General features: G+C 50.9%; 1 protein-coding gene across 1 annotated transcript; it reads right to left on the bottom strand.

Moving 5' to 3' along the window:
- Window positions 1–1,964: 1,964 nt before the first annotated feature.
- Window positions 1,965–9,807, bottom strand: Sstr3 (somatostatin receptor 3). Its single transcript, XM_021259039.2, has 3 exons — window positions 9,185–9,807; window positions 8,050–8,200; window positions 1,965–5,367 (listed from the first exon to the last, which is right to left on the bottom strand). The coding sequence occupies exon 3, from the start codon at window positions 5,330–5,332 to the stop codon at window positions 4,034–4,036; it is 1,299 nt and encodes a 432-aa protein (XP_021114698.1). The 5' UTR covers window positions 5,333–5,367; window positions 8,050–8,200; window positions 9,185–9,807; the 3' UTR covers window positions 1,965–4,033.
- Between the last annotated feature and the right edge of the window lie 15,844 nt (window positions 9,808–25,651).

The raw sequence follows: 25,651 nt of genomic DNA, 5'->3' as shown, positions 1-25,651 counted from the left end.
AGAGCCCATCCTACTCCAGTGTGGCCTCATCTTCACTTCTTATACCTGCTTCTCACATCGTATTTCCTAGTATGTTTACATTCTGAGGTTCCGGGGTTTAGGACTTCAACATTCAAATTTAGGGGAACACAGTCCAGCCCCTAACAGGACGGAACTCCCTTGCCAGCCCTTCTGACATAACCTCTACCCCAAACGGGGCTCCCCTCTACCTTTCTAACAATCGCACCCTGAATTCTCAACCTCAGGGCCTTAGCACGTGCAGCTCCCTCTGCTGGGCACACTCAGCCTCATCCTGCCTCCATGCCAAGCACACTACACCCCTTCCTCATGGAGCCCAAAGCAGTCAGTCCCCCACAGCTGCTTGTGAGGGTGCAGAGGGAAAGGACCTGTACCCCGGCCTAGGGCTGGCACCTGGCAGTTACTGTCCCAAAGACCTTCGTTAACCAAATGAACTATGGCCAGACAGGTGAGAGAAACAGCCCGAGGCCACACAATAGGTTCATAGCAGCATGGGGCCTAGGGCCCTGGCCTCCTGGCTTTAGATCCCTGACTTTTGGGGATACATGCCACCCCACCAGCCTTGCGGTGGACTCGGCCGAGGTTCTCACCAGGATTGCCAGTGGTGGGCAGTGCCCTGAGGCCGTAGCAGGACAGTGACCTTGCAGGACTCCAGGAAGCTGCTCACATTGCAGTGTGGGATTCTCACTGCTTCGAGAGTTTTCTTCTGTGTCTGGAGTGTCACGGTGGGCAGGGTGTGACCTTCCTGTAGGACAGTGGCTTCCAACATGCCTTCTAGGTGAAGAGGATCTCAAAGATCTGGGGGCTTCGGCTTCCTCTGACACAGGCCCTGTGACTCCCAGCTCCTCTCTGTTACACTGACGCTGACGCAGAGCTCTGGTCCAGGGCCTGGTGGTCATGGGCTGTTGCCTGGCAACCACTTCTGAGCGACAAGTTCGAAGTAAAGCCTCTTACCTTGACTCTGAACCACTTCAGTGACTGGAGAGGACTCAAGCAGGGTGGGTTGTCACCACCACTCCCTCCCTGCTCAGACTCAACTGCAGAGCCGCCACTCACGCTGCATCCCCCAAGGTCCCCTGCACCCCCAGATTCCAACCCCAGTCCCCAGAGCCAGGTCCTCCTGTCCCACTCACCTAAACCCCACACTTGTTTATTCAGGGCTAGCATGTGTGTGTGTGTGGGACAAGGATGCCAACACATGTGCATGTATGTGAGCATGTGCAGGCAAGGACACCCAGTGTGGGACACTGCAGGGCTATGGGACCTAGGGAGGGACCCTGACCCAGCCAGCCACTCCCATGTAATGCCCAGGCCCAGGAGTCCTTCTGCCCTCCCCACATACACCTGCCAAATGGAACATCCCAGTGTACATTCACAGCTGAGATGTCCTGAGCACCTAGTATATTCCCAGCTCTGTGCTAATGCAAACCACGCTCATCCCACCCAGCAAAAGCAACCATGTGGTGATCCTGTGCATGCTCAGGCAGCTGGGGTGGCCTGGCCCACCCTCCCTTGCCATGGTAGTCTGTCCTTGACCTACCCCCTTCTTCAATGGCCAGGCCAGACTGTCCAACATAGTCCCTCACTTTCTCTCTGGCTGGAAGGATAGACACGTGACCTACAGTGACCAATCACGGCACCCTATAATCACCTTGTCTTTAGTGATTGGCCCGAGGAACTGTCATGTGACTCAATTGGAGCCAATCAGCTTTCTTCCATGGGATTTTATAGTTAAATAATAGGAAGAAAAGCTATCTACTGCTTTTGGATGAGATCCATGAGGATGTGGCCCTGGCCTGGCAAGGGTATCTTCCATGTCCTCTGAAGTACCTACTTTGGGAAGCCACAAAAAAAGAGTCCAGGATGCACAGAGCCCAAACACTCCCACACATTCACACCTATCTGAGCACTCAGTAACCAGCCGAAGAATTGGCCCAGGCCACAGCTGTTGTCATGTGTCACCATCTTTATTGATAAGAGCTAGGGGCAGAAGCAGCAAAGGATTTCCTAAACTGCCTCCTGCTCCCCTTGCAACACATTGCTCACTGCCCAGGAGTCAGGAAAGTAGGGGCGGCTAGAGTGCCAGGGGCAATTTCTCCGTCTGACCCCTCGGTCCTTTTCAGAGGAGCTCCACACCCCACCAGAGCTGGACCTCAGGCCTGCAGCCTCTACATGAGTTTGTTTTTATGTCCTTCTTTCCCCTCTGAGGAGTCTGCTCTGTCCCCAGGCCCTGCCCCTGGCCCTTAGCCTCCCCTACCCCCATTTCTAAAGGCCTGAAGCAGCCTCACCCTTAAGAGCTGGACCCAGAGAGGCCACTTGATGAAGGAGAGAGGTGTGGGCCAAGCTTGGGGATAGGAAGGGCACTTCCACTTTGTCATCTGAGCTGCCCTAGCCCACCCATTTCAGTGACTGTCTGTCTCCTCGGTATGGCTGCTTCTGTCCCCAAATCCCAGGAGGCAGGCAGGCTGGGGCATCCACCATTTTATGACAGAGAAATGGAGGCCCAGAGAGGTCAAAGCTGGTCAAGGGTCCTGAGGTGAGTTGAAGACCCAAGTCTCCAAAATTCTGGTTCTTATGCTTTCCCTGAGGACCCCCTCCCCTCAGAGAGGTGGGGGTGGAGTGGGGGTGCTTGGCCAGAAGTACCCTCTGCCCCAGGGCCACCTCCTTGTGGCTCTAAGGAGTCATCTCAGCAAGGTGTCCCGGCCAGCCTTGGACAGTGCACCCCATGGTCCTACTGAAGCCCCTGGGAGTGTAGAGGGTGGGGGGATGGAAGGACCTGATACCCCCACGTGAGAGGCTCACCCTCCCAATGTCCAGTACCCGGATCTCTGTCAAGGCCACACTGGCCTTACCAGCACAACAGGGACTGGCCCTGTACCTTTGGGGACATTTGCTTCCCCTGTCACATCCTTTTCTAGAGACAAGTTGGGCAGGGCATCAGTCAGCCCTGGTCCTTGGATACAGCAATTGAGTTCAGCTCAGTGGGGCCAGGGTTAGCTCCAAGGTCATTAAAGACATCGGTCCTCCCCCTCCTCCTTTTCCCTTTCCTCCTTTTTCCTCCTCCTGCTTCTTCTTCCTCTTCCTCTGTCCCTCACTCTGCTCTTTAGACACTGCCTTTCCGTGTCTGCCTGCAGATGCCAGCCCCGACCTGGTCTCAGAGTGGGGAGGATACAGGTTGCAGGAGAGGGACAGGAGGCTCCTGGAGCCCTCAAGAACCTACCTAGGGAGCCCTCTGGGACAGAGAGCCCTGGGACGCTAGCTGCCTTGGGGATCAGGTGGCTGAGCTCAACAGGGGCCCAACTAGACTAAGCTTATGCATTTTGGGGCCCTCTCTAAGAAAAGGAATACAAAATCACAAATACAAAATGAGTGTGGGGCCCCCAGAGGACCCAAGCAGTAAGAGACCCTGAAGCAAGATTTAATTCACTTGCTGGAAAATCTGCTTCTTTTTCCTCCTCACGTCCAGGAGCATGGGATTTCCATGAGGTTTCCAGAGAGACTGTCTGGGCCCGTGGGCCCTGGAGGGCACCAGAGTGTGCAGGGGGCAGAGGTGGAGGCCTAGAGGAGTCGAACCAGCCCGAGCCTCACGGTGGCCATGGAGAGCTGAGCTGGGACCTGAGCCTTCCATACCCTCCTCCCCGCCACGTTCAACTTTCTTCTTCGGGCTCCAGTTCAGCCCCCAGTGTCCCAGACTGAGCCCAGGAAGTCCGGGCCTTGGACTGTTCTTCTGAGCTCCCAGCCAGTCAGAGCCCATCCCCTAACCGGGGCCCCACTCTGGAAGGTCAGCCTGGCAGCCATGCCGTCCATGCTTCTCATCTGACAGAGCCTATCCGGGCTGATTATTCCCATCCCTGAGTCACAGAGAAGAAAACAAGGCTCAGAGAGGGCAACTGACCTGCCGAGGTCACACAACAATCCTGGTAATAACAGGATCAGAGCCCAGGCCTCTGATCGTCCCATGTGGCGGCATGCATGGCCTCTGCCCTTCCTAGCGGGCCAGCTCCTTCCCTGGTCCCTATAGACAGCTGATGTGTAGGGGGCCCGACTTCTCCCCAGCAGAGGGCTCCTGGGGGAGGGGCCGCTGCTCCTTGCCTGCTGCCGCACTGGGCAGTCGCTCTGGCCTGCTGGTGCCAGGCTGTGTGATCTGGCTCACCCGGCCACCATTCAGCTCCTGCCATTTCCTCTCCTTCCCCTCCCTCTCCCCCCCATCCCCCTCTCCACCCTCATCCTCATCCTCTTCCTCTGTCTTCTCTGGAGCCCCCGTGGGGGGCTCCTGGCTGCGCACACGGCGGGATGGCCGCAGGAGGACCCTTCGGAAGCCCTGCTTGAAACGATAGGAGAGGAAGCCGTAAAGGATTGGGTTGGCACAGCTGTTGGCGTAGGGCAACGCCACCACCAGGAAGTAGAGGCCAAAGAAGGTGGGCTCCTCAGGCAGCGGGCACACCACGTTGACAATGTTGAGCACGTAGAAGGGCATCCAGCAGAGGACGAACAGCGCTACCACTGCCACCACCATGCGTGTGACCCTGCGCTCAGAGTGCCGCCGCCTCTGGCCTGAGGGTGCCTGCACCCACTGGCACGAGGGTGCCCGCACCCGCCGCCCGGCGGAGCGCACCTTCACCACAATGAGCAGGTAGCAGAGGCAGATGACCAGCAGTGGCCCAAAGAAGCCCAGTGCGGCTGTGTAAATGATGAAGGCAGCTCTCCAGGCGGCCGCCGGCTCAGGCCACTGCATGTGGCAGGTGCTCATGCCCCTGGGCACACCCGAGAAGACCACCACGGGCAGCACCACCACGGCTGAGGCCACCCAGACGGCCGCGCTGACCATGCGGGCCACTGGGGCCGTGCGCCAGCGGGCAGAGCGCGTAGGGTGCACTACAGCCAGGTATCGGTCCACGCTCATGACAGTGAGGCAGAAGATGCTGGTGAACTGGTTGATGCCGTCCACAGCCATCACCAGGCGACACATGAGGGAGCCGAAAGGCCAGTAGGACAGTGCATTCTGGGCGGCCAGGAAGGGCAGCCCCAGCATGAAGAGTTCGTCGGCCAGCGCCAGGTTGAGGATATACACACTGGTGACCGACGGGCTGGCTGTGTGCCGCAGGACCACATAGATGACCAGCGAGTTGCCCAGCAGGCCCACCACACATACCACTAAGTAGACCAGCGGGATCAGGATGCCGCTGACAGCCAGCCCTGCCGGGCCCGGGCCTGCAGACCTGTTTCCCAGGGTGGTATCCAGAGGCCAGGCTGAGGAGGCATCGCCAGGGTCTGAGGTCGTGACCACCGATGAGGGATAGCCAGGGGTGTCCATGGCCCAGGGCAGCGGATCAGCAGTCAGCTACTGGCCTGGAGGAGGGAGGACACAGCTGAGTCACAGCAGAGGATGGCAGTCTCAGCCCCTCTCCCACTGCATTGAACTTGGAGGCCAGCTGCACGCCAGTTTATCGTGATGCATGGCCTGGCAAGACTAGGTGTGTCTGTCCCATTTATCAGATGAGAAACTGAGTCTCAAGAAAGTGAGGTGACCCTCTCTCCAAGATCACATTACAAGGGTGTGGTACAGGACAGGAAGTTTTGCTGTTTCATACTTGTTCCAGGTACAGCGCCCGGCTGGCAGGGCCCCCGGAAGGGGATTGCACTGCCCCTCAGTGTGTCTCAGCCCTCACAAGCCTCAGTCCTCAAGCTGAATTGGGTCTCTCTGGGAAACTCAGAGGAGCCATGAGCCCCCAGACTCCAGGTGAAAATGTGCCTTCGAGCCAGATGTGGGGGTGTATGCCTGAAATCCCAGTACTCTGGGAGGCTGAGACAGGATTGCAAGTTGGACCCCACCCTGAGAAAATGAGTGACTTAGCGAGATTCTGTCTTAAAATAAAAAGAAGTGGGGCTATAGCTCAGAGCAAAGGCCCTAGGTGTAATCCCCAATACTGCCAAAGCGAAACAAAACCAAAAATGCCTGCCTTTTCTGGCAGAGCCCAGAGCTTTCACCAGATTTCTCATTCCAAATGGAGTGAAGGACCCAGAGGTTCAGGGACGGGCAGCCCTCGGCAACTCCCTCTGCCTGGCCATCCCACCAGTTCCCACCCCGAGGCCCTGCCAGGGAGGCAGCTGTGCCCCGGTGGGGGGGGGGGTCAGAAGCCCCTGCTCCCCCACAGGCAGACGTCTGTGAACACATGGTGGGTGCTGTCGCAGGATGCCCAGGTCCCCAAGCTGCAGCCACGAGGAGCGGACGTCCCAGAGGGAATTTAATCGGGGGCAGGAGCATGCCCACCAGCACCTGCACGTGCCCTCGGCCGGCCCCTCTCTATCACACCTCCTGTGCGCCAAGGCTGGGGCGCCATCCTGGGTCTCCTGCTGGACCCTGTGCCATTTGAGTGTGGAGACACACCCAGCCCTCTTCCCAGTCTCTTTCCATTCACTTAGCCACCCATAGCTCCACCCGCATCGAATCCCAGCATAGGACAGTGAATGAGTCAGAGGAGCAGGAGCCGATGGCCCTCAGCACAGAGGGGCAGTGGCAGATGGAAACGAGGCCCCGTGGGACTCTCCAGCCTTCTCTGTGGGACTTCTGGCTCCTGGGGGCCAGGCTGAGAGCCCCCTACCTCCTAACGACCTGTCACTCCAGGCCTTTGGGCCCTGGCTGCCTCTGATTTTCCCTGCAGAAACTGATGGGGGAACACATTAACTTTAATCTGGAACTTGTGGGCTCGGGGATCTTCTGGGGGCTCAGGGAAAGGGAAGATAGAGAAGCCCTTCCTGTCATGGCCTGAAATTCCCCCCAGGACCTGCAGTAGGTGCTGCCCCACACAGGTGAACCTCTGCAGGGGCAAAGCCCAGGACCAGGAGGCAGCCAGCTCCCAGCAGACGCCTCAGACTCTGAGTGCCAACCGGGTGACACTGAGGATAGCAGAGGACCCCTGGGCCATGATCCCTTTGGCTGAGTTCAGAGCAGCTTCTGCACGCCAGCTGGGAGATAAGTGGGATTCTGAGCCTGGGGAAGCCTGAGCTCCACCCGACCAAACTGCTCACTCTCAGCTCTTCTGGCTCTGGCCCTGGGATCCGGGTCAGTGGGCTCTAGGCTGAGTGCTGCCAGCTGCATATCACTGCCCCTGACCATGCCAGGTTACTGGGGAAGCTGGTGGCTGCAGCAGCATCTGGTGTCCTGAAGGAAACACTGCTATTGTCCTCAGTGACAGATAGGGATGGAGGTAAGGCCAGCCACGCAGCAGCTGGGCACAGCTGGGAGGAGCTCCCAAGACCACCTGCACCTCTATTTCACAGGCCGGTAGACTGAGGCAGGCCAGGAGGGAGGAGGGCTGGTAGAGGGCCACAGCCAGCCAGCTCAGAGCTGTTGCAACTGCCCCTCACTGTTGAGACCACGGGCCGAGAGCTGTAGACTGCAGGAGACCTATAAATAGCCTTTTAAATTCTTAGCACAGTCATAGAATCTCAGTCACAGATTCTCAGGCTCAGTGTCCTTGAAGCAGAATGTTAGAATTCCACAGTGCAGGAGTCAGTCCTTGCTCAGCCCAGAACTGTGGAGTCTAGGACCTTTAACGTCCTTCTTCCAGGGCTCGGTGCGTGGCGGGGGGAGGGGGGTCCCCTACGTCACCGTCCACCTTGCCCCTGCTCTGCACAGAGCCTCTCTACAGCGACCCTGCTGGGCAGCCAATCGCAACCCAGGGCTGCAGAGGGAAGGCAGTGCCAGGCTGGAGAGCAGCAGAGCCAGGCAACCTAATTTCCAGGGTTGGGGACAGATGCCCTCAGGGAAGCCCCCTCCTCCTCCTGCCGGGCAAACACAGGAGCAGCCTCCTGTGCTAACACACAGCTGAGCAGGAGAGCCTCGTCCCCAGCCAGACCCTCCCTTTGCACAGGCGGAGGAACTAGCCCCCCACGGAGCCCCCTGCAGCCCGCCCGCAGGACTCCAGCCAGTCCCCGCCCATTCTCTCCGTCAAAGTTTAACAGCCTGAGGGCCGGGCGGGCGGGCCACAAGAGCAAGGAAATTATAGCTTTGCACCGGGTTAGGCAGACCTGCAATTTAGGTGCCGGTTTTTCTGGAAGCAGCTGGAATCCTGGGCATGATCTAGTTCATCCTCGGGAAGGAGGGGATTTTCTTCTCTGTCTGGTTTATCTTTGGCACAGCTTGCCTGAAAGCTGGGGGCGGATTCCTCCGAGGACCATTCTGTTCAGGAGGGGAGAGAAGCACAGAGAGGGTGAGTGGCTGCCCCGAGCCCCACAGCGATTAAGGATGGTCCCTCGGGGTTACCAGACTCCCAGCTGATACCCCTCCTGAGCCAGCTTTCAGCACCTAGCATATCACCCAGAACTTGGTAAATATTGGCAGGCCACGTACTTTGGCCAGGAGAGCACTAAGGGACATCTTCCTGGGCGGAGGCTTCAGACTCCAGTCAGGAAACCCTCAGGAGGCCCAGGAAGAGGATGTTGAGTATCAGAGAGGTTAGCCAACTCACCTAAGGTCACCCAGATGTTGAGTGGGAAGGCAGAATTAGAACCTGGTTCTTTCTACTCTTAAAGCATCAGTATCTCCCAGCCATGCAGCCTCAGGCTGGGAGGAATCAGGGCCTGGGACAGCCCTGGACAGGGCCGGCCAATGGCCTCTGGCTGTCCTCCATACCCCAAGCCGTCCTCCAAAGAGGTTGGATTGTGCCCATCCGTACTGACTGAACAGCTCCTACCCTAGCCCTGGGTCTGACCCCTGGTTTCTACTGACAAGTCCTGGGCTGGGGTCTGAGCTCTGCTATAGAGTGATGGTGCCAGGCTGCAGTGTGACCTTGGACAGTTTCCCTCCATTTAAATGCAGATGCAGGTACCCACTGCCAAGGTGGTTGTAAAGCTTGGACAGGATTGAGCCCAATCCAGCACCCTGCAGAGAGGGAGCTCAGGCACACTGCCCCCGGGGGTCCCACAGGCTACCACACCTCGAACCCAGCTCTGACCCTCAGCTACTCTGAGACCCCAGGATTCTAGAATTGTACCCCAAACTCTGAGAGGATTCCCCACCCTGCAGCCCAACCAGAGGTCCCAGGAAGGCCTCCAACTCTGCACCCTAGGACTCTGCCAGCCCCCAACCCAGCCTCCCATGTTCATCGAGGGCAGAGGGTAGGCCCTGGCACCCCCCTCCAGGACCCCAGCCCAGCCTCCTTACCTGCCCACGGGGCGAGGGCTCCTTGCTGCCAGGCTGGTCATTATCCTGCTGCACCCTCCCGCTTCCCAGTCCCCAGGTGCCCCCAGAGGACCCCTAGCTGGTGTTCTCATGCAGCACCACTGCTAGACTGCTTGTGGGCATGGGCCCCCTCTGAGGCCCTGGGCACCCACGTCTGCCCACAGAGCCGCTCCCATCTGCTCTTTGGCCCTGACTTTCCACCGGTGCCCAGTGCGTCATCCCCCGTCTGTGGGACACATGCTGGCAGGTGAGGGGCACAGATGGGGGTCTGCAGGCTCGGGTGGGGTGGAGGAGGTGGCTTCCCGAGGTGAGGAGGGGAAGACTGGGACAGGGGACCGTAAGAAGCCAATACAGATAGAGGAAAGGGGGGTCGCTCGGAGGTGCAGAGAGCGGGAGAAGGAGAGTGGGTGGAGAGCCAGAATGAGGGGGAGCAGAGAGAGATGTGTGGTGGTGAGCAGAGGAGGAGGAAAGGCAGGCAAGAGAGAGAAGGGACAAGAGAGAGAGGCAGAGAGAGCCAGGGACCGTGCGTGCAAGCGAGGAAGGAGACAGAACGAGGGGGTGGCAGGGAGAGTGACAGAGAAGGATTGTGCCACAGATGGTGACATGGAGAGCCAGCAGAGGAGGGATCTGAGGTGGCGTGGGGCTGCGGGAGGGGCAGGAGGAGGGGCCGAGGGCAGCAGCAGGTGCCAGGGTGGGGGGCAGCAGGTTAGGGGAGGAGGCTGGAAGTGGGAGGGGCCGACCCCGTTACCGGGGAGATTTCAGCCACCCACGCTGGCCTTGGCTCTCAGGGGAGCAGAAGGAAGCTTGGAGCTCAGCTGGTGGCAGGACGCGCCCCAGGCTGCTGTGGCCCCTGTCCCCCAGGGCGACAGCTGTGCTCCCAGGTGTGGGGCTGGGTGTCTGCAGTGGGGTGCACGGCCCTGAGCGGACACAGGGTGGGGGTCACTATCCTGGGGTCCTGGGAACCTGGTGAGCCCCAGGCGGAGGGAGAAGCTAGAGGACAGGCTAGGAAATGAGTATTTTTAGACTTTGAGAGCAGAGAGGCAACTTCAGAGCTATCATTCAGTGAGAAAACAAATTTCCACTATTTTTTAATTGACAAAATTTAAAATATAATCACTATAATAGGACAATTTTTTTATAATACAAGTCTGCTAATGAGAAGAATAGAGTTCTTTGGGAGAGGATTATGTTTGCCTTAATTGGAGGACAAAGGGACAAAGTTGGCATTTCCTGTCAGCAGATGGGCTGTCTGTGCGAATCTGCACAAAGCTCTCTTAGCTCGTGGGCTCTGTAGACACAGGTGTATTTACCCGCCTGGTCTGAGATTCCCTGACCCCGGCATCTAGAGGACAAGGGGAGGGAGAGTCGGAGAGAGGGAAGGGGAAGGAAATGAGTCTTCCTTGAGCACCTCTCCATCACAGGTCACTCCTCAGGAACAAGGCTGACCTGCTTTGGGTCACCAGGTCCCGGGACATTCTTCCAGGCCTCAGGCTGCCACAGGTCTGAGTTCATAATGTAGGTGGACTCCACACAGCTCCCGGGACCATGTGGGCAGGCTGCACTGTCCCCTCTGCCCACTGGGGCTTCTCACTGCACTCCAATAAAGCCCCTGCACCCCACCAGGCTTCATACCCAGCAAGCCCTGCTCCCCTCGCCCGCCCCAGCCCGGCACACCCAGCCCTGCTCAGCCCTTCACCCTTCATTTGTCCTCCAGACACCGATTGGTGCCAGGCTCCTCCTAAGCCCCAGGGACACTGGTGGACAGGACAAACCCCTGCCTCCTGGCTCACTCTGGGGGCGACAGGCAATCAACAAACACACAAATAGAGCCGGAACTGACCTGGGCTTGGCGAAGGAAGGCAGAGCCGGAAGGAGCCAGTTGTCCCCTCGGAGGCCTTCTCGGCCAAGGTGGGGTCCTCCCCAGCCTCCGCTAAGCCATCAGCCCAGCCCTCATCCCACCCCTGAGCTCCCAGCTAAGGGGGCAGTGTCTGTCCCTGCACTGGGCTGTGTCCTGGGCCTGGCACACAGCAGGTGTCTGCTGCACATTGAGTGAATGAAGAGGACGGACGCTCGGAGGTTGGGGTAGGGCTGACCTGGGTGCCAGCCTGGGGCAGGTGTGACCTGAATCAGATACCAGCCTCCCCAAGGGCTCCCAGAAAAAGTGGCCTGAGGAACAGCTCAAGGGAGAGCTCCAGGAGCAGGGCACTGGGTGTCTGGAAGCTGGATGGCCCTGCCCTACTGGCATTGAAGTGCTGGAGGCCTGGGACTTGGAGCCTGAGACCCCCGACTTCAGGCCTGGCCTGTCAGGTCTGCTGGGATCCTGGGAGCTGCCCAGCTGCCATCCCTAGACAAGACAATGCTGTCAGAACTCAGCTCCTCCAAAACCAGGGCTGTGGCTGCACCCTCCGACTGGTGCCTCCACCGTCAGACAGGTGGTTTTCCAGGAGCCCTGTCCCCTCCCTGAGAGCCAGGACACAGCCTCCTGCCACCTTCCTCTCTGCCTGCAGTGCCTAGGCCGGAGAGGACCTCGGAGGAGGGGGCTCAGCAGCTGAGAAGGACATCTGTCATCTCAAATAAAGAGATGACAAACAGCCTCCTCTAGGCTGTCTCCCTGCAGTCTCCCTCAAGGGTGTCATCTGAGTCATTAGGCCCACTGGTTCCTATGGGTCTGAGGCTCGGCTTTGCCACTTACTGGCTGTGTGACCTCAGATTTGTGACTTAACCTCTCTGAGCCTCAGTCTTTCATCTTCAACACCTGCTGTGTAGGGTTGCCATGACAATGGAATGAGTCAACCCGTTTACAGGGACGCAGAGACACCACAGTACGCAGTAGTGCGATCCTGGCCGCCTCTGAACTCCCCAGGGTGGGGGAACAAGGGCTGGGGCACTGGGCAGAGGAATGTGAGTCCAGCACCTACCTGCGAAACCTCTTGGAACTCAGGTTTTCTGCTGCAGTAGACCAGAGAGCCTCGGCCACACATTGTCCCTAAGCTATCCACGCTCTCCAGCCTGGGGCAGCCTGCTGGGCCTGCCACAGGGGAAGCTCAGGACCTGCCAGTCTGGCATGTTGATTCTTTTTAAACTAAAGTCAGCAGGGCACAGTGACCTTGCCGGGGCTCCCTGATAGCAAGAGCGGAGGCTGTGGGAAAAGGCACCCTCCGACCCGCCCCAGGGGCGAAAGGCAGGAACAGCTGCTCCGCAGACCTTGTCAAGGACCCCTTATCCAGGGGACACACTCCCTACGTCCTCCTCGAACTCGGGCAGAGACGCCAGCCCGCTCTTTGGGGCCCCCTGGGGTCAGGGCTCTCTCTTACAGCGCATGGGAACAGATTCCTGTTTTTCTCCTGCACATCTGACCCATGTCAGTTTAATTCCTGGGCCTAGCCAGAGACTCAAAGAGGGCAGAGAGCAAAAATCTTGCCTCTGTTCCGCCCCATCACCCATCTTGGTCCCCTGCTTCTGTCTTCAGCAGGGAAGCCAAGTCTTTTAGACACAATGGATGCCTGCATCCAACTCTCCTATGGTCACCCGCTGCCCATTGAATGAAACCTGCTGTCTCTATGGCCTGCCTATGCCCTGTCATCTGCTGCTGCCTGCTTCCCCTCCCACTCACCCCCTCCTCTGGTTCTAAAGCACTGTGACCTTTGGTCAGAGCCTCATGTAAGCCCCAGGCCCTTTGCACAGGCTACTCCCTTTCCCTCCCTTCACCTCCAGTGAGGGGCAGGGCAATCATGTTCTCAGGACAGCTTTCTCTGAAGCCAGCCCCTCTCTCACTCCTGCCCATTCTTCCTCTGTAATAATGCAATTATTTTAATTTAATTTAATTTTATTGTATCAAGGCACTGTTTGCAAATAAAATTTTAAAGCCAATTGTGCTAAAAAGGTTTGCAACTGTCAAAAAAAATAGTCATTCTCTTATGGCCCCACCCTCCTCCCTTGTCTCAGAGGTAACCCTACCCTCATAGCTATTTCTCCTGTTTACCTCCAATTTGCTAAACATCATACTTATTTTTCTCAATCTTTTTTTTTGGTACCGGGGATCGAACTCAGGTCCTTGAGCTTGCGATGCAGGCAACGGAACCACTGAGTTAAATCCCCAGCCCTATTTTTCTCAATCTTGATTCCCCAATTTTACTCATATCTATGGGCTTCCTATCAGAGCAGGTGAGCAGTTTAGATTTCTTTTTTGAGATAGAGTCTCTATGTAGTTCAGGCTGGCCTTGAACTCACTGCCTCAGCCTCCCAAGTGCTGGGATTATAGGCATGCACCACCACTCCTGGCAGGAGTGTAGATTTCTTACTCCCTCTCCTCCCTTCTTCCAATCCTCATGCCGCCTCTCCATCTTCTCAGTGTGGCTTATGTTATATACATATTCAGGGTCCTCATTATTAACTCAATGTAAATATTATTTTCTGCTCAACTAAGAGTTAATAATTGCCTCATTTTTTTTCATTTGCTCAGCTTGTTTTTTCCTGAAATGTCATGGTTTTCTTGGACAAGTGTTTCCACCTATCCCCCAACAGCTCCATACCTCACTGTGATGTTTCCAGATTCCAAGTGAATTCTACAGCTGTTCATGGTAAAAGCTATCAGGAGCCTAGAAGTAGAACAGAACCTTCTCAACAGATTAAAGACATGTACTCCATACTTCCAGCGAGAATGCCTTATATAAATGGAGAAGACACAATGCTTTCTCCTTAAGGTGGGGAACAAGGCAGATATGCTTACTCTTTATCTGTTCATTAAACTTTGAAACCTAGTCCCCACCAAAATAGTCTGGCAATAAAATGACACAACTAGGATAGGAGTGGCACAGCAGAAGCAAAATCTTTATGTGTAGATGAAATGATCATCTACAGAGAAAATATTAAGAAATCTCTAGGAGCCCCTAGAACTTGTATTTGAATTTAGCAGGATTAGAAAACACAAGGTATATATAAAAATTCAGGTCTGTGTATACTTGGTATAAATGAAGAAATGGATATTGAAATTTAAAAGTTCTGTAGGAGTAGAAAGGACCTAGAAAAGTTAAAATCAAAAACAAAAACAAAAACAGTGTTGTAAGACATTTAGTACCTAATTTTAAGACATCTTCTAAAGCTACAGTAATCAAGGCAGTGTTTGTGTAAGGAAAGACATATAGATCATTGGAATAAAACAGAGAATCTAGAAATGGAACCACACATATATGGTCCACTGAGTTTTGAAAGATTATTTAACATTAGTATTTTATAGAATATAAACTCAATTCAAGAGGCGAGGAAGAGATAGTGTTTGCAGCAAATGGCACTAGAACACCTGATATCCGTACATAAAAAATTAACCTCAACTCTTTTTTTCCATACATGAAAATAACTTGAAGGGATCTATGAACCTAAATAAGAAAGCCTAAAAGTATAAAACTTTAAGAAGAAATTATAAGGGAAAATATTTATGAATTCAGGGTAGGCAAGAACTAACTAGAATACAAAAAACATGATGTATAAAAGAAAAAAAATTGATAAATGGGATTCCATCAAAATTTAGAACTATAAATGACATCATTAAAATGAAAAGTAGTCCTTAAACAGACCATATTTACAATACATATAACCTATGACCAGAATATTTAAAGAATTCTTAGAGCTCATTAATAGACAACCCAATTAAAATGTAGACATAAGAAGATGATAAATAGCCAGTATAGCACAAGGAATGGTGTGTAACTCTAGAATCAGAAAAATACTAATCAGTACAATAATAAGATTGAATTACACACTCATTAGGGAGACGAAGTTAAAAGTTTTAAAAGCCTTGTCATGACTTTTTCTTTTTGTTGGATTCTCCTCCTTTGCGCTTAATTTGTCACGTCCAACGGATTCATTCTGCTGGGTTTCCTGGGGTTGTGATTCTCATTGTCTTTTCCTAGGGTATTGTCTAAAATTTTTTGGAGTGCCCGTTTGGTATTCATGAAGTTCCTGAGGTGGTCTTTGTCATGAAAGTATCTTATTTCTCCATCCATTTTGAAAGATAGTTTTGCAGGGTACATCAGTCTGGGTTGGAGGCTGTTTTCCTTTAGGGCTTGAAATATATCACTCCTAGATCTTCTTGCCTTGAGGGTTTGTGTTGAGAAGTTGGCTGTGATTCTGATGGGCTTTCCTTTGGATGTGATTTGTTTCTTTTCTCTCACTGCTTGTAGAATTTTGTTCTTCTGTTGAATTTCTGGAATCCTAACTATCATATGTCTATGTGTAGATATTTTTTGATTAAGGCTAGCTAGAGTCCTATATGCCTCACTTATCTGTATGTCAAGTTCTTTTCCCCTACTTGGGAAGTTTTCTGCCATCACTTCTGTGAAGAGTTTTTTTATGTCATCTGCACTCTCTCCTCTTTCTTCATTGACTCCAATCAATCTTATGTTATTCTTCTTTGCATCGTCTAGCAGCTGCTGGATTGATTTCTCATGTTCCCTTGCAATTTTAAAGCAATTTTTCTTTTCCTCCTCACTAATTGCAATCTTATCTTCTATATCTGAAATTCTATCCTCACATTGGTTCATTCTGCTGCACAGACTTTCAATGGAGTTTTTAATCTCTTGGAAATCTGTTTGTATCTGTTTTATGGATTCCATTTGTTTCCTATGTTGGGATTCCATCATGTTTCTCAGATCCTCTATTTTTCATATGTGTCCTCCCTAGATTTATTAATCATGTCTTGCACCACGAGCAAAATCTTTGCTGTTATCTGAGTAATTATTTCTGATTTCATTTTTCCCAGATCCTCTTTTGTTGCCAGTTCAGAGAGTCCAGGTGGTTGAGTATCAGAGTGTTCCATCTCGTTTCCCTTTGGGGTTGCTGTAGGTGATCCAGAAGTCTGTTTTTGAGTCTTGTTTATGTGTCTTCTCATTTCCACGGGAGGGGGTGCTTCTGGTGCCCACGTGGCTCACCTTCTCTGCCCTAGGAGCTTGGGATGGCAGCAGGGGAGCTTCCTTCCAGGTTCTGGGACTGGCTCAGCTTCTCTGGCCTAGGAGCTTGGGATGGCGGTGGGGGAGCTTCCTTCCGGGTGCTGGGACCAGCTGAGCTTCTCTGCCCTAGGAGCCTGGGACGGTGGCCTAAAAACCACATTTTCTTGATCCAGTCTCCAGTTGATGGTCACTTGGGCTGCTTCCAAGTTTTAGCTATTACAAACTGTGCTGCTATGAACATGGATGCACATATATCACTGTGGTGTGATACTTTTAATTCTTTGGGGAAGATACCCAGCAGGGGAATAGCTGGGTCAAATGGGACTTCCAGTTCTAGTTCTTTGAGGTATCTCCATACTGATTTCCACAGTGGTTGCACCAGTCTGCACTTCCACCAGCAGTGGAGCAGTGTTCCTCTTTCCCCACAGTCCCGCCAGCATTTGTTATTGGTTGATTTCATGATAGCAGCCATTCTTTCTGGAGTGAGGTGGAATCTCAGCGTTGTTTTCACTTGCATCTCTTGAATGACCAGTGATGTTGAACATTTTTTCATATGTTTATTTGTCATTTCTACTTCTTTGTGTGAGAAATGTCTGTTCATTTCAGATGCCCATTTTTGGATTGGATCTTTAAATTTGGGAGGTCTGATTTTTTTAAGTTCTTTATGGATTCAAGATAGTAGACCTTTGTCTGAGGGACCACTGGTGAAAATTTTTTTCCCACATTGTGGATTGTCTCTTCACACTGCTGGTGGTTTCTCTTGCTGTGCAGAAGCTTTTTAGTAAGACAAGATCCCAGGTATTGATTGTTTGTGCTAGTTCACGAGCAACTGAGGTTTTTGTTCATAAAGTCTTTTCCTACCCCAATGTCTTCAAGAGTTCTACGTAATCTCTGTCCCAGCCGGTTCAGCATTTCTCTTTGAATATTTAGATCTTTAATCCATTTAGATTTTAATTTAGTGCATAGTGAGAGATATAGGTCTAGTTTTAGTCTTTGGCAAGTTGAAACCCAATTTCTCCAGCAACATTTACTAAAGAGGCTATCTTTCCTCCAGCAAGGGTGTTTGGCTCTTTTGTCAAAGATGAGGTGGCTGAGTGTCTCTGGAGTTGCTTCTCCATCTTCTAATCTGTTCCACTGGTCCTCAGATCTGTTTCTTTGCCAGCACCATGCTGTTTTTATCACAGTAGCTTTGTAGTAGAGTTTCAAGTTGGGGGTTGTAATAACCCCTGCCATGTCCCTGTTACCTAGAATTGCTTTTGCTCTTCTGGGTCTCTTCTTGTTCCAAATGAATTTTTGGATTGTTTTCTCAAGGTTCATGAAGTATGGTGCTGGGATTTCAATTGGGATTGCATTGAATCTATATAGCAATTTTGGAAGTATGGCCATTTTCACTATGTTGATCCTTCCTACCCAGGAGCAAGGGATGTCTTTCCATTTTCTGATATCCCCTTCAATCTCTTTTTTCAAAGTGCTACAGTTTTCAGAGAAGAAGTCTTTGATTTATTTCATTAGATTGATTCCTAGGTATTTCAGTTTTTTGGATGGTATTGTGAAAGGAATTGTTTGACCTATTTCTCTCTAAGTGAGTCTGTTGTTCGTGTAGAGGAAAGGTATTGATTTTTGTGTGTTGACATTGTATCCAGCTACTTTACTGAATTTGGTTATTAAGTCTAGAAGACGTTTGGTGGAGTTCTTGGGGTCTTTGATATAGAGTATCATGTCATCTGCAAATAATGACAGTTTGACTTCTTCATTTCCTTTCTTTATTCCTTTTATTTCTTTCTCTCGTCTAATTGCTGTGGCTAATGTTTCCAAAACTATATTGAACAGGAGTGGTGATAGTGGACATCCTTGTCTTGTTCCTGATTTTAGTGTGAAGTATTTCAGTTTTTGACCATTTAGTATGATATTGGCTGTTGGTTTTTCATAGATGGCTTTTATCAGATTGAGGTAGAGAACGTCTATTCCAATTTTTTGTAGGATTTTTATCATAAATGTGTTTTAGATTTTGTCAAATGCTTTTTCTGCATCTATTGAGATGATCATACTGTTTTTGTCCCTGGCTCTATTGATATAGTGTATTACATTGATTGATTTGTGTATGTTGAACCATCCCTGCATCGCTGGGATGAATCCCACTTGGTCAGGGTGGATGATCTTCTTGATGATCTTCTGCATTCTATTTGCCAGTATCTTAGTAAGGATTTTTGCATCTATGTTCATTAGGGAGATTAGCCTATAGTTCTCTTTTTCAGTTGGGTCTTTCTCTGCTTTGGGGATCAAGGTGATGCTTGCTTCCAGGAATGAATTTGGGAGTATTGCTTCCCTTTCAATTTTGTTGAAGTGTTTAAACAGTAGTGGCAGCAGTTCCTCTCTAAATGTCTTGTAGAATTCAGTGGTGAACCCATCAGGACCTGGGCTTTTCTTGGTTGGTAAGTTTTTAATTACATTTTCAATTTCATTGATTGATATTGGTTTGTTTAGAATTTTTAGGTCTTCTTCATTCAACTTTGGTAATTCATACATTTCTAGGAATCTGTCCATTTCTTCTGTGTTTTCCATCTTATTGGTGTATAGGTTCTCGAAATAGGTATTGATGATCCTCTGGATTTCTGATGGGTCTGTTGTAATTTCACCCTTTTCATTCCTAATTGCATGGATTTGGGCCTTTTCTTTCCTTTTTCTGATAAGGTTGGCTAAGGGTTTGTCAATTTTGTTTATTCTTTTGAAGAATCAACTCTTGTCTTCATTGATTTTTTGTATTGTTCTCTTAGTCTCCATTGCATTGATTTCTCCTCTGATCTTTATAATTTCCTCCCTTGTATGAGCTTTGGGTTTGTCCTGCTCTTCTCTTTCTAGAAGCTTGAGGTTCAGCATCAGGTTGTTTAATTTGGCTTGCTCTATTTTCCTAATATGAGTATTCACTGCTATGAATTTCCCTCGTAAGACTGCTTTCATTGTGTCCCATAGACTCCGATATGTTGTACTGTCATTGTCATTTAATTGAAGGAACTGTTCGATTTCTTCTTTAATTTCCTCCATGACCCATTGGTTACTCAGAAATGTGTTGTTCAATTTCCATGTGTTTATCAAGTTTTTGCAGTTTCTTTTGTTATTGATCTCCAATTTCATGGCACTATGGTCTGATAATATACAGGGGATAACTTCAATTCCTTTGCACTTACCTAAATATGTCCTATGAGCAAGTATGTGGTCTATTTTGGAGAACGACCCATGTGCAGCTGAAAAGAATATATATTCTGATTTTGTGGGGTGAAACACTCTGTAAACATCTGTTAAATTCATTTGTTCAAGAGTTTGATTGAGTTCTAGTATTTCATTGCTTGTTTTCTGTCTAGTTGATCTAATCTATTTGTGACAATGGGTTATTGAGGTCCCCCACTACTATTGTATTAGTGCTTAGCAGTTTTTCATGTCCATTAGTATTTGTTTTATATAGTTGGGTGCACTAGTGTTTGGTGCATAGATATTTATGATTGTCATCTCTTCCTCTTGGATTGTTCCCTTTACGAGGATATAGTGTCCTTCTTTGTTTCTCTTAATCAGTGTGGGTTTGAAATCCACTTGGTTTGCAAAGAGGATAGCTACTCCTGCTTTTTTTCGGTTCTCATCACATGTAGTATTGTTTTCTACCCTTTAACTTTCAGTCTATGAGTTTCTTTTTGAATTAAGTGTGTTTCGTGTATGCAGCATATTGTTAGATCTTGCTTCTTGACCCATTCTGCCAGTCTATTTCTTTTGATTGGTGAGTTGAGACCATTAACATTGATGGTTATAACTGATCCATATTGAATTATCATTGTCATGACTTTTTCTTTTTGTTTGATTCTCCTCCTTTGCTTTTAATTTCTTGTCGTGCCCAGTGGATTCATTCTGCTGGGCTTCCTGGGGTTGTGATCCTCATTGTCTTTTCCTAGGATTTTGTCTAAAAGTTTTTGGAGTGCTGGTTTGTTATTCATGAAGTTCCTAAGGTGTTCTTTGTCATGAAAGTATCTTATTTCTCCATCAATTTTGAAAGATAGTTTTGCAGGGTACATCAATCTGAGTTGGAGGTTCTTTTCCTTTAGGGCTTGAAATACATCACTCCAAGCTCTTCTTGCCTTGAGGGTTTGCACTGAGAAGCCTGCTGTGGTTCTGACGGGCTTTCCTTTGTATGTGATTTGTTTCTTTTCTCTCACTGCTTGTAGAATTTTGTTCTTCTGTTGGGTTTCTGGAATCTTAACAATTATATGCCTGTGTGTAGATTGTTTTTTGATCAAGGCTAGTTGGAGGCCTATATGCCTCACTTATCTGTATGTCAAGTTCTTTTCCCCTGCTTGGGAAGTTTTCTGCCATCACTTCTGTGAACAGTTTTTTTTTTATGTCATCTGCACTCTCTCCTGTTTCTTCATTGACTCCAATCAGTCCCATGTTATTTTTCTTTGCATCGTCTAGCAGCTGCTGTATTGATTTCTCATGGTCCCTTACAATTTTAAAGAATTTTTTCTTTTCTTCCTCACTAATTGCAATCTTATCTTCTATATCTGAAATTCTGTCTTCACATTGGCTCATTCTGCTGCATAGACTTTCCTTGGAGTTTTGTTGCTGTTGTTATTGTTGTTGTTGTTGGTTTTGGTACTGGGGATCGAACTCGGGACCTTGTACTTGAAAGGCAGGCACCGGAACCACTGAGCTAAATCCCCAGCCCTTAATGGAGTTTTTGATCTCCTGGAAATCTGTTTGCACCTGTTTTACAGATTCAGTTTGTTTCCTATGTTGGCATTCCATCATGTGCCTCAGCTCCTCTATTTTTTTTAACTGTGTCCTCTCTAGATTTATTAATCATGTCTTGCACTATGGGCACAATCTCTGCTGTTATGCGAGAAATTATTTCTGATTTCATTTTTTCCAGATCTTCTTTCGTTGTTAGTTCAGGGAGTCCAGGTGGTTGGGTATCAGAGTGCTCCATCTCATTTCCTTTTGGGGTTGCTTTACGTGATCTGGAAGTCTGGTTCTGAGGCTTGTTTACATGTCTTCTCATTTTGATGGGGGGGGATGTTCCTGGCATGCCCATGGCTCACTCTCTCTGTGCTGGGAGCTGTGGCACACCTACCTGGAAGCCTCCTCCAGGCTGGGAGCCATGGCATGCCTACTCAGAAGCCTCCTCCGGGCTGGGAACTGTGGCACACCAACCTGGAGGACTCCTCTCTCAAAATAAAATTTTTTTAAATGTCTGAGGATGTAACTCAGTGTGAAGGCCTTGAGTTTAATCCACAGGCCAGAATGGGGGAGGGGAGAGAAAATAATTCTGGAGGCTGAGAATCACTTTGGTTCAGCAGATGGAAAGCATCTGTCCCTGTCTCTGGCTGCCAGCACAACTTTAACAATAACTTTAGGTAACATTTTTCTTTATTCTAGAAACTTCCAAAATCTTTCTTTTAACTCAGAAATTCTGAAATTTCATAATAATGTGCTTTGGGGATTTTTTTTCTTCCCCTTCATTGTTTTGTACTGTTTTAATCTAGAGATTCATGTTCTTCAGTTCCAGGAATGATTTTTATTATTATTTTTTCTGAACTACTTGAATATTTGGCCTCCCAGATTAACCCTTTAACTTTCTTGTTCATCTGTACCATTTTGTTCTATCTCTAAGATTTTTTTGCTTACTGTTTTTATCTTCCAATCATCTTAACAAACATATTTTTAATTTCCCAGGGCTCTTTTCTGATTCCTGGCTGCTGAAGTCTTGAGCTTGTTTGTAGATAGACTATACCTCCTTTTCTTTCCAAGGACAGCAGTGATAGTTTCTTCAAATTTTCTTCTCACTTCATTGTCTCTGTTTCTTGCTGGTTGCTCTTCTTCTCTTTGCTTGATTTGGGCCATTCATGGGAGAAATGTTTTAAGCTCACCATTCTTTGTTATGCATTCTTATTTCAAAATGAGGCATCAGAGCTCTGGCTGGAGCTCAGGCACACAGTGGTGAGCATCTCTGTAAGGCACCTACAGCTTTTGTCAAGGAAACCTGGAAGTCAGCACCTGAGCCCTTCCTCTGGGATGACCAGGTCCCCCAGTGTCTTGTCTGGGGTGAGTATATGCCTGGCACTAGCACTCCTGACCTGGTCCAGGGAAGGGGCTGGGAGCAGCCTGTTCAGAAGTCAGACTCACTAATCCCCCTGTATCAGTCAGATGCTGCTGTGTAACAAGCCACCACAAAATTTCTGTGGCAACACCAGCATGCACTTATTGATGATGTTCAGCTGGGATGAGTGGATCTACACCTGTCCCACTGGGCAGATGTGTGTCAGGCTCAGGTGGACACTCCTCCCCTTTGCTGTTTCTCTCATTGCTTGGCACCAGCAGGCTCACCCACAGCAAGTTCATTTTCTACAGCACACGAAAGCAGGCCCAAGGGCACAGGCACACTTGGGTGTCTCCTCTGAAACTTGTGCTAAAGTTCCTGTGACTGAGCAAGTCCCATAGCTGGGTCTCAGGGTAGTGGGGGCCAAGGAGTGGTTATTTGTTAAGTGGAATGGAATCTGCTGAGCCTCCAAAGTCAGTCTGGTGCCTCACCCAAATCCTGCCCCAGTCCTCAGCTCTTTGTTTGAATTTTCCCTGTCTAGCTCAGAGACAGGGGGCTACCTGGCTGCATCATGCAGGAGTGAGGACCACGGGGACCCTAAGCTCTCCTTAGACTCCCAGGCCACCCAGTCCACTGTTTGCACCTCCTTCCTCCCATCTGGAGTGTATGGGTCCCTAATCCTGAATCTCCCTGGGGTTCTTGAAAGCCACCCGGGCCCTCCCTTACCACATCCTAGTGGACACTGAGGTCTGTCTTCCTGGGCTCTGGGAAATCATTTATTCACCCTGCCATCTGCTCTCACCCTCGCACGCTGTGGTTTGGGGTTACAGGTGTCTCTTGCTTTCTCTGAAGATGGGCGTTGGGTTTCTGTTTCTTTTTCTGCTGTCTTTCTGCTTCTTTACATGGCCCCCTGAGACCACAGACTCTTCCTCTTTGTGCCATGTGACATGTGGCTCAAGGTTCGTGGTGGAGGTTTATTTGTGTCTCTGCCTCTCCCTTTGGGCTCCAGGTCATGGTGAAGGACAGGCTGTGCCTCCTCTTTCTGCACCTCCAACCCCTGCACACTCCAGTCCAGAATACCCAGTGCACACATGGGAACTGGACAAGGTGGAATTAGGGATTACATGGGTCACTGTTCATTTTGCCTTTCTCTTGACCCTCTGCAGGAGTCCCCAGACATTCATCTTGCTCCCCAGGGCCTGCCCTACTCTGCCTGGTGCCCAGATGGGGGGAAATGGAGGATATGGAGGGAGGGGCAGAGATCGAAAGAGCCCCTGCCCAGAAAGATCGCTGTTGGGCACCAGTGCCAAGGGAACCAGCTCCCAAGACCTAGTGGTGATGGCAGCAGCACATGGGCCTCTCTGTGACTCTACAGGGGGCTGGGCTCCTGCGGGCAGCTTTTCTCCTCCCCATGGTTATGGATTAGGCCACCGTGACCTGGGGACTCTGGGCTGCCACATCCAAGATGGCTCTTACACATGGCTGTAGCATTGCAGTGACCATGGGGTCACTTGAGTGGTTGGCGTTCCCAGCCCTCCTCTTTCACCCATGTACTCATTTGCACAAACAGCAGCTTCAGGTCTCAGAGCTGGGGTCCCACTGTGGAACAAACAGGCCCTGCTTCCCTGGGCTTACTGGGTAGGGGAAGTGCTCCATTAACACTTCATTACAAACAGCCATAAACACCACCCCTCCACAGGGGCAAAGGAGGGCTGGGGTGGAGTGGCTGTGGAGGTGCCCGGGGCCAGCGGGTGTCGGGTTTCGTGGGAGGTGGGAGTGACTTGAGCCAAGGTCCTGGGGTGGATGAAGACAGGCTTGATGAAGTGGCCCTGGGGTCTGGGGATCTTTGAGGAGGGGTTGCAGGGCCGATGGGGCTGGGGCTTCCCTGATCAATGCCCTGCGGTGCCACTAGAGGGCTCAGACATGGGAGCTGTTTGATCTGGTTTGGGTTCTGATGTGATGGCTGTGGCAGCTCTCTGGAGAGAAACTGAGCCCAAGAGTAAAGTGGAAGTAAGGAGGCTAAGCAGGATGCATGAGCAGTCAGAATGGCACTCAGCAAACCTCCCCACTGCCCAGCTCTCATCCCTGCTTCTCTCCCCGCAAGTGGTGGCCTTGGCCACGTGCAAGATGAGCAGAGGCCTCCAATGTGCTGGGGTGGAGCTCTGCCACAGCACTTCTGTGATCCACCAGGAGAAGAGCAAGTCCCAGCCAGCACTGGCCAGAGGCTGAGAGACCCAGAGAGCACAGCCCAGCCAGCCTGAAGCAGGAGCAGGTCCCCCCAACCCAGCCTGAGGCAGGTCGGCCAGCTCACCCTGGGCAGTGAGAAAAAAGCTTGCCACCCTGTGCCTCTGGATTGGGGGTGTTTTGTTACACAGCAGTACTTCGTCCATTGCTGACTATAACAGGGAGCCCCTGAAGCCACCCAGGAAGGGAGCAAGGCTGGCATGGACTGAAGGCAAGAGGAAGGGCTGCTGGGCAGTATCCGTCCAGTGCTGCCTTGGAAAGAGAAGGTGAAACACCAGAAAGTATCAAGAATGCCTCTCAGAGTTCTAGTCTGAGGCCTGGACCTGCTGCTGGGGGCAAGGCTGGGCAGTGCAGTGGGACTGAGTGTGCAGGGGACAGCCAAGCAAAGGGGCACTTTCTGCTCTCTGCAGATGTGGGAGCCCCACTCGCTATTTTTGAAGAGGACAATCGCACTGCTTGGTGGGAGATGGAGTCAAGGCAGAGAGGGGAGGAAGGGAGTCCAGAGAGGAGGCCATTGCTGCTGCCAGGGGACAGGTGGTAAGGCCCAGAACCAGAGTACAGCAGAGACAGGGCACGGGTTTGGCTGATACTGGGAAGCCAAACTGTCCAGGCTTGACCAGTGAATATGAGAGAATATTTGGGGTGGGAGAATAGGAGCCTGGGGCACCCCAATATCCCTGCTTTAGAGACGGAATAAGGAGCAGCCAGGCTCCAAGACAGAGTCTCAAAAGAAGTGGTCTTTTTCTTTTCTTCTTTTCTTTTCTTTTCTTTTCTTTTTAAGACAGGGTCTCATTATGTAGCCCAGTCTGGCCTGGAACCCTCAGTGATCCATCCTCCTGTCTCAGCTTCCTGAGGGCTGGAATTATAGCCGTGTGGCGCCATCCTCTGCTAAAGGAGGTGTTCTTGCCTGGCAGGCATGGGTTCGTCCCAAGATGGGCTGGGTGTGCTGCATGGAGCCCCGCCAGGCTGGTCGCTGGTGACTGAGCCTCACCACACGTCAGCCCCTGCCCACGCCCAGCTGCTCTTCCTGTTTCAGAACAGGTTCTCGCAGGCCTCCCTCACTGCTACTCTTTTCTGCCTGCAGGCCTCTGATCCTCAGCCCATTTGCAAAGCAGAAATAAATGAGTGAAGTTGCCTTTTCTGCTGACTTCCACACACGTCTGGTTGGCCAAAACTGTGTGA

Source organism: Heterocephalus glaber, unplaced genomic scaffold, assembly GCF_053883595.1.
Source record: "Heterocephalus glaber isolate CG9 unplaced genomic scaffold, H.glaber_assembly_v1.0 deba00001444, whole genome shotgun sequence".
Taxonomy (NCBI): domain Eukaryota; kingdom Metazoa; phylum Chordata; class Mammalia; order Rodentia; family Bathyergidae; genus Heterocephalus; species Heterocephalus glaber.
The sequence above is the reverse complement of the archived record's forward strand: the minus strand, read 5'-3'. Positions and strand labels throughout refer to the sequence as shown.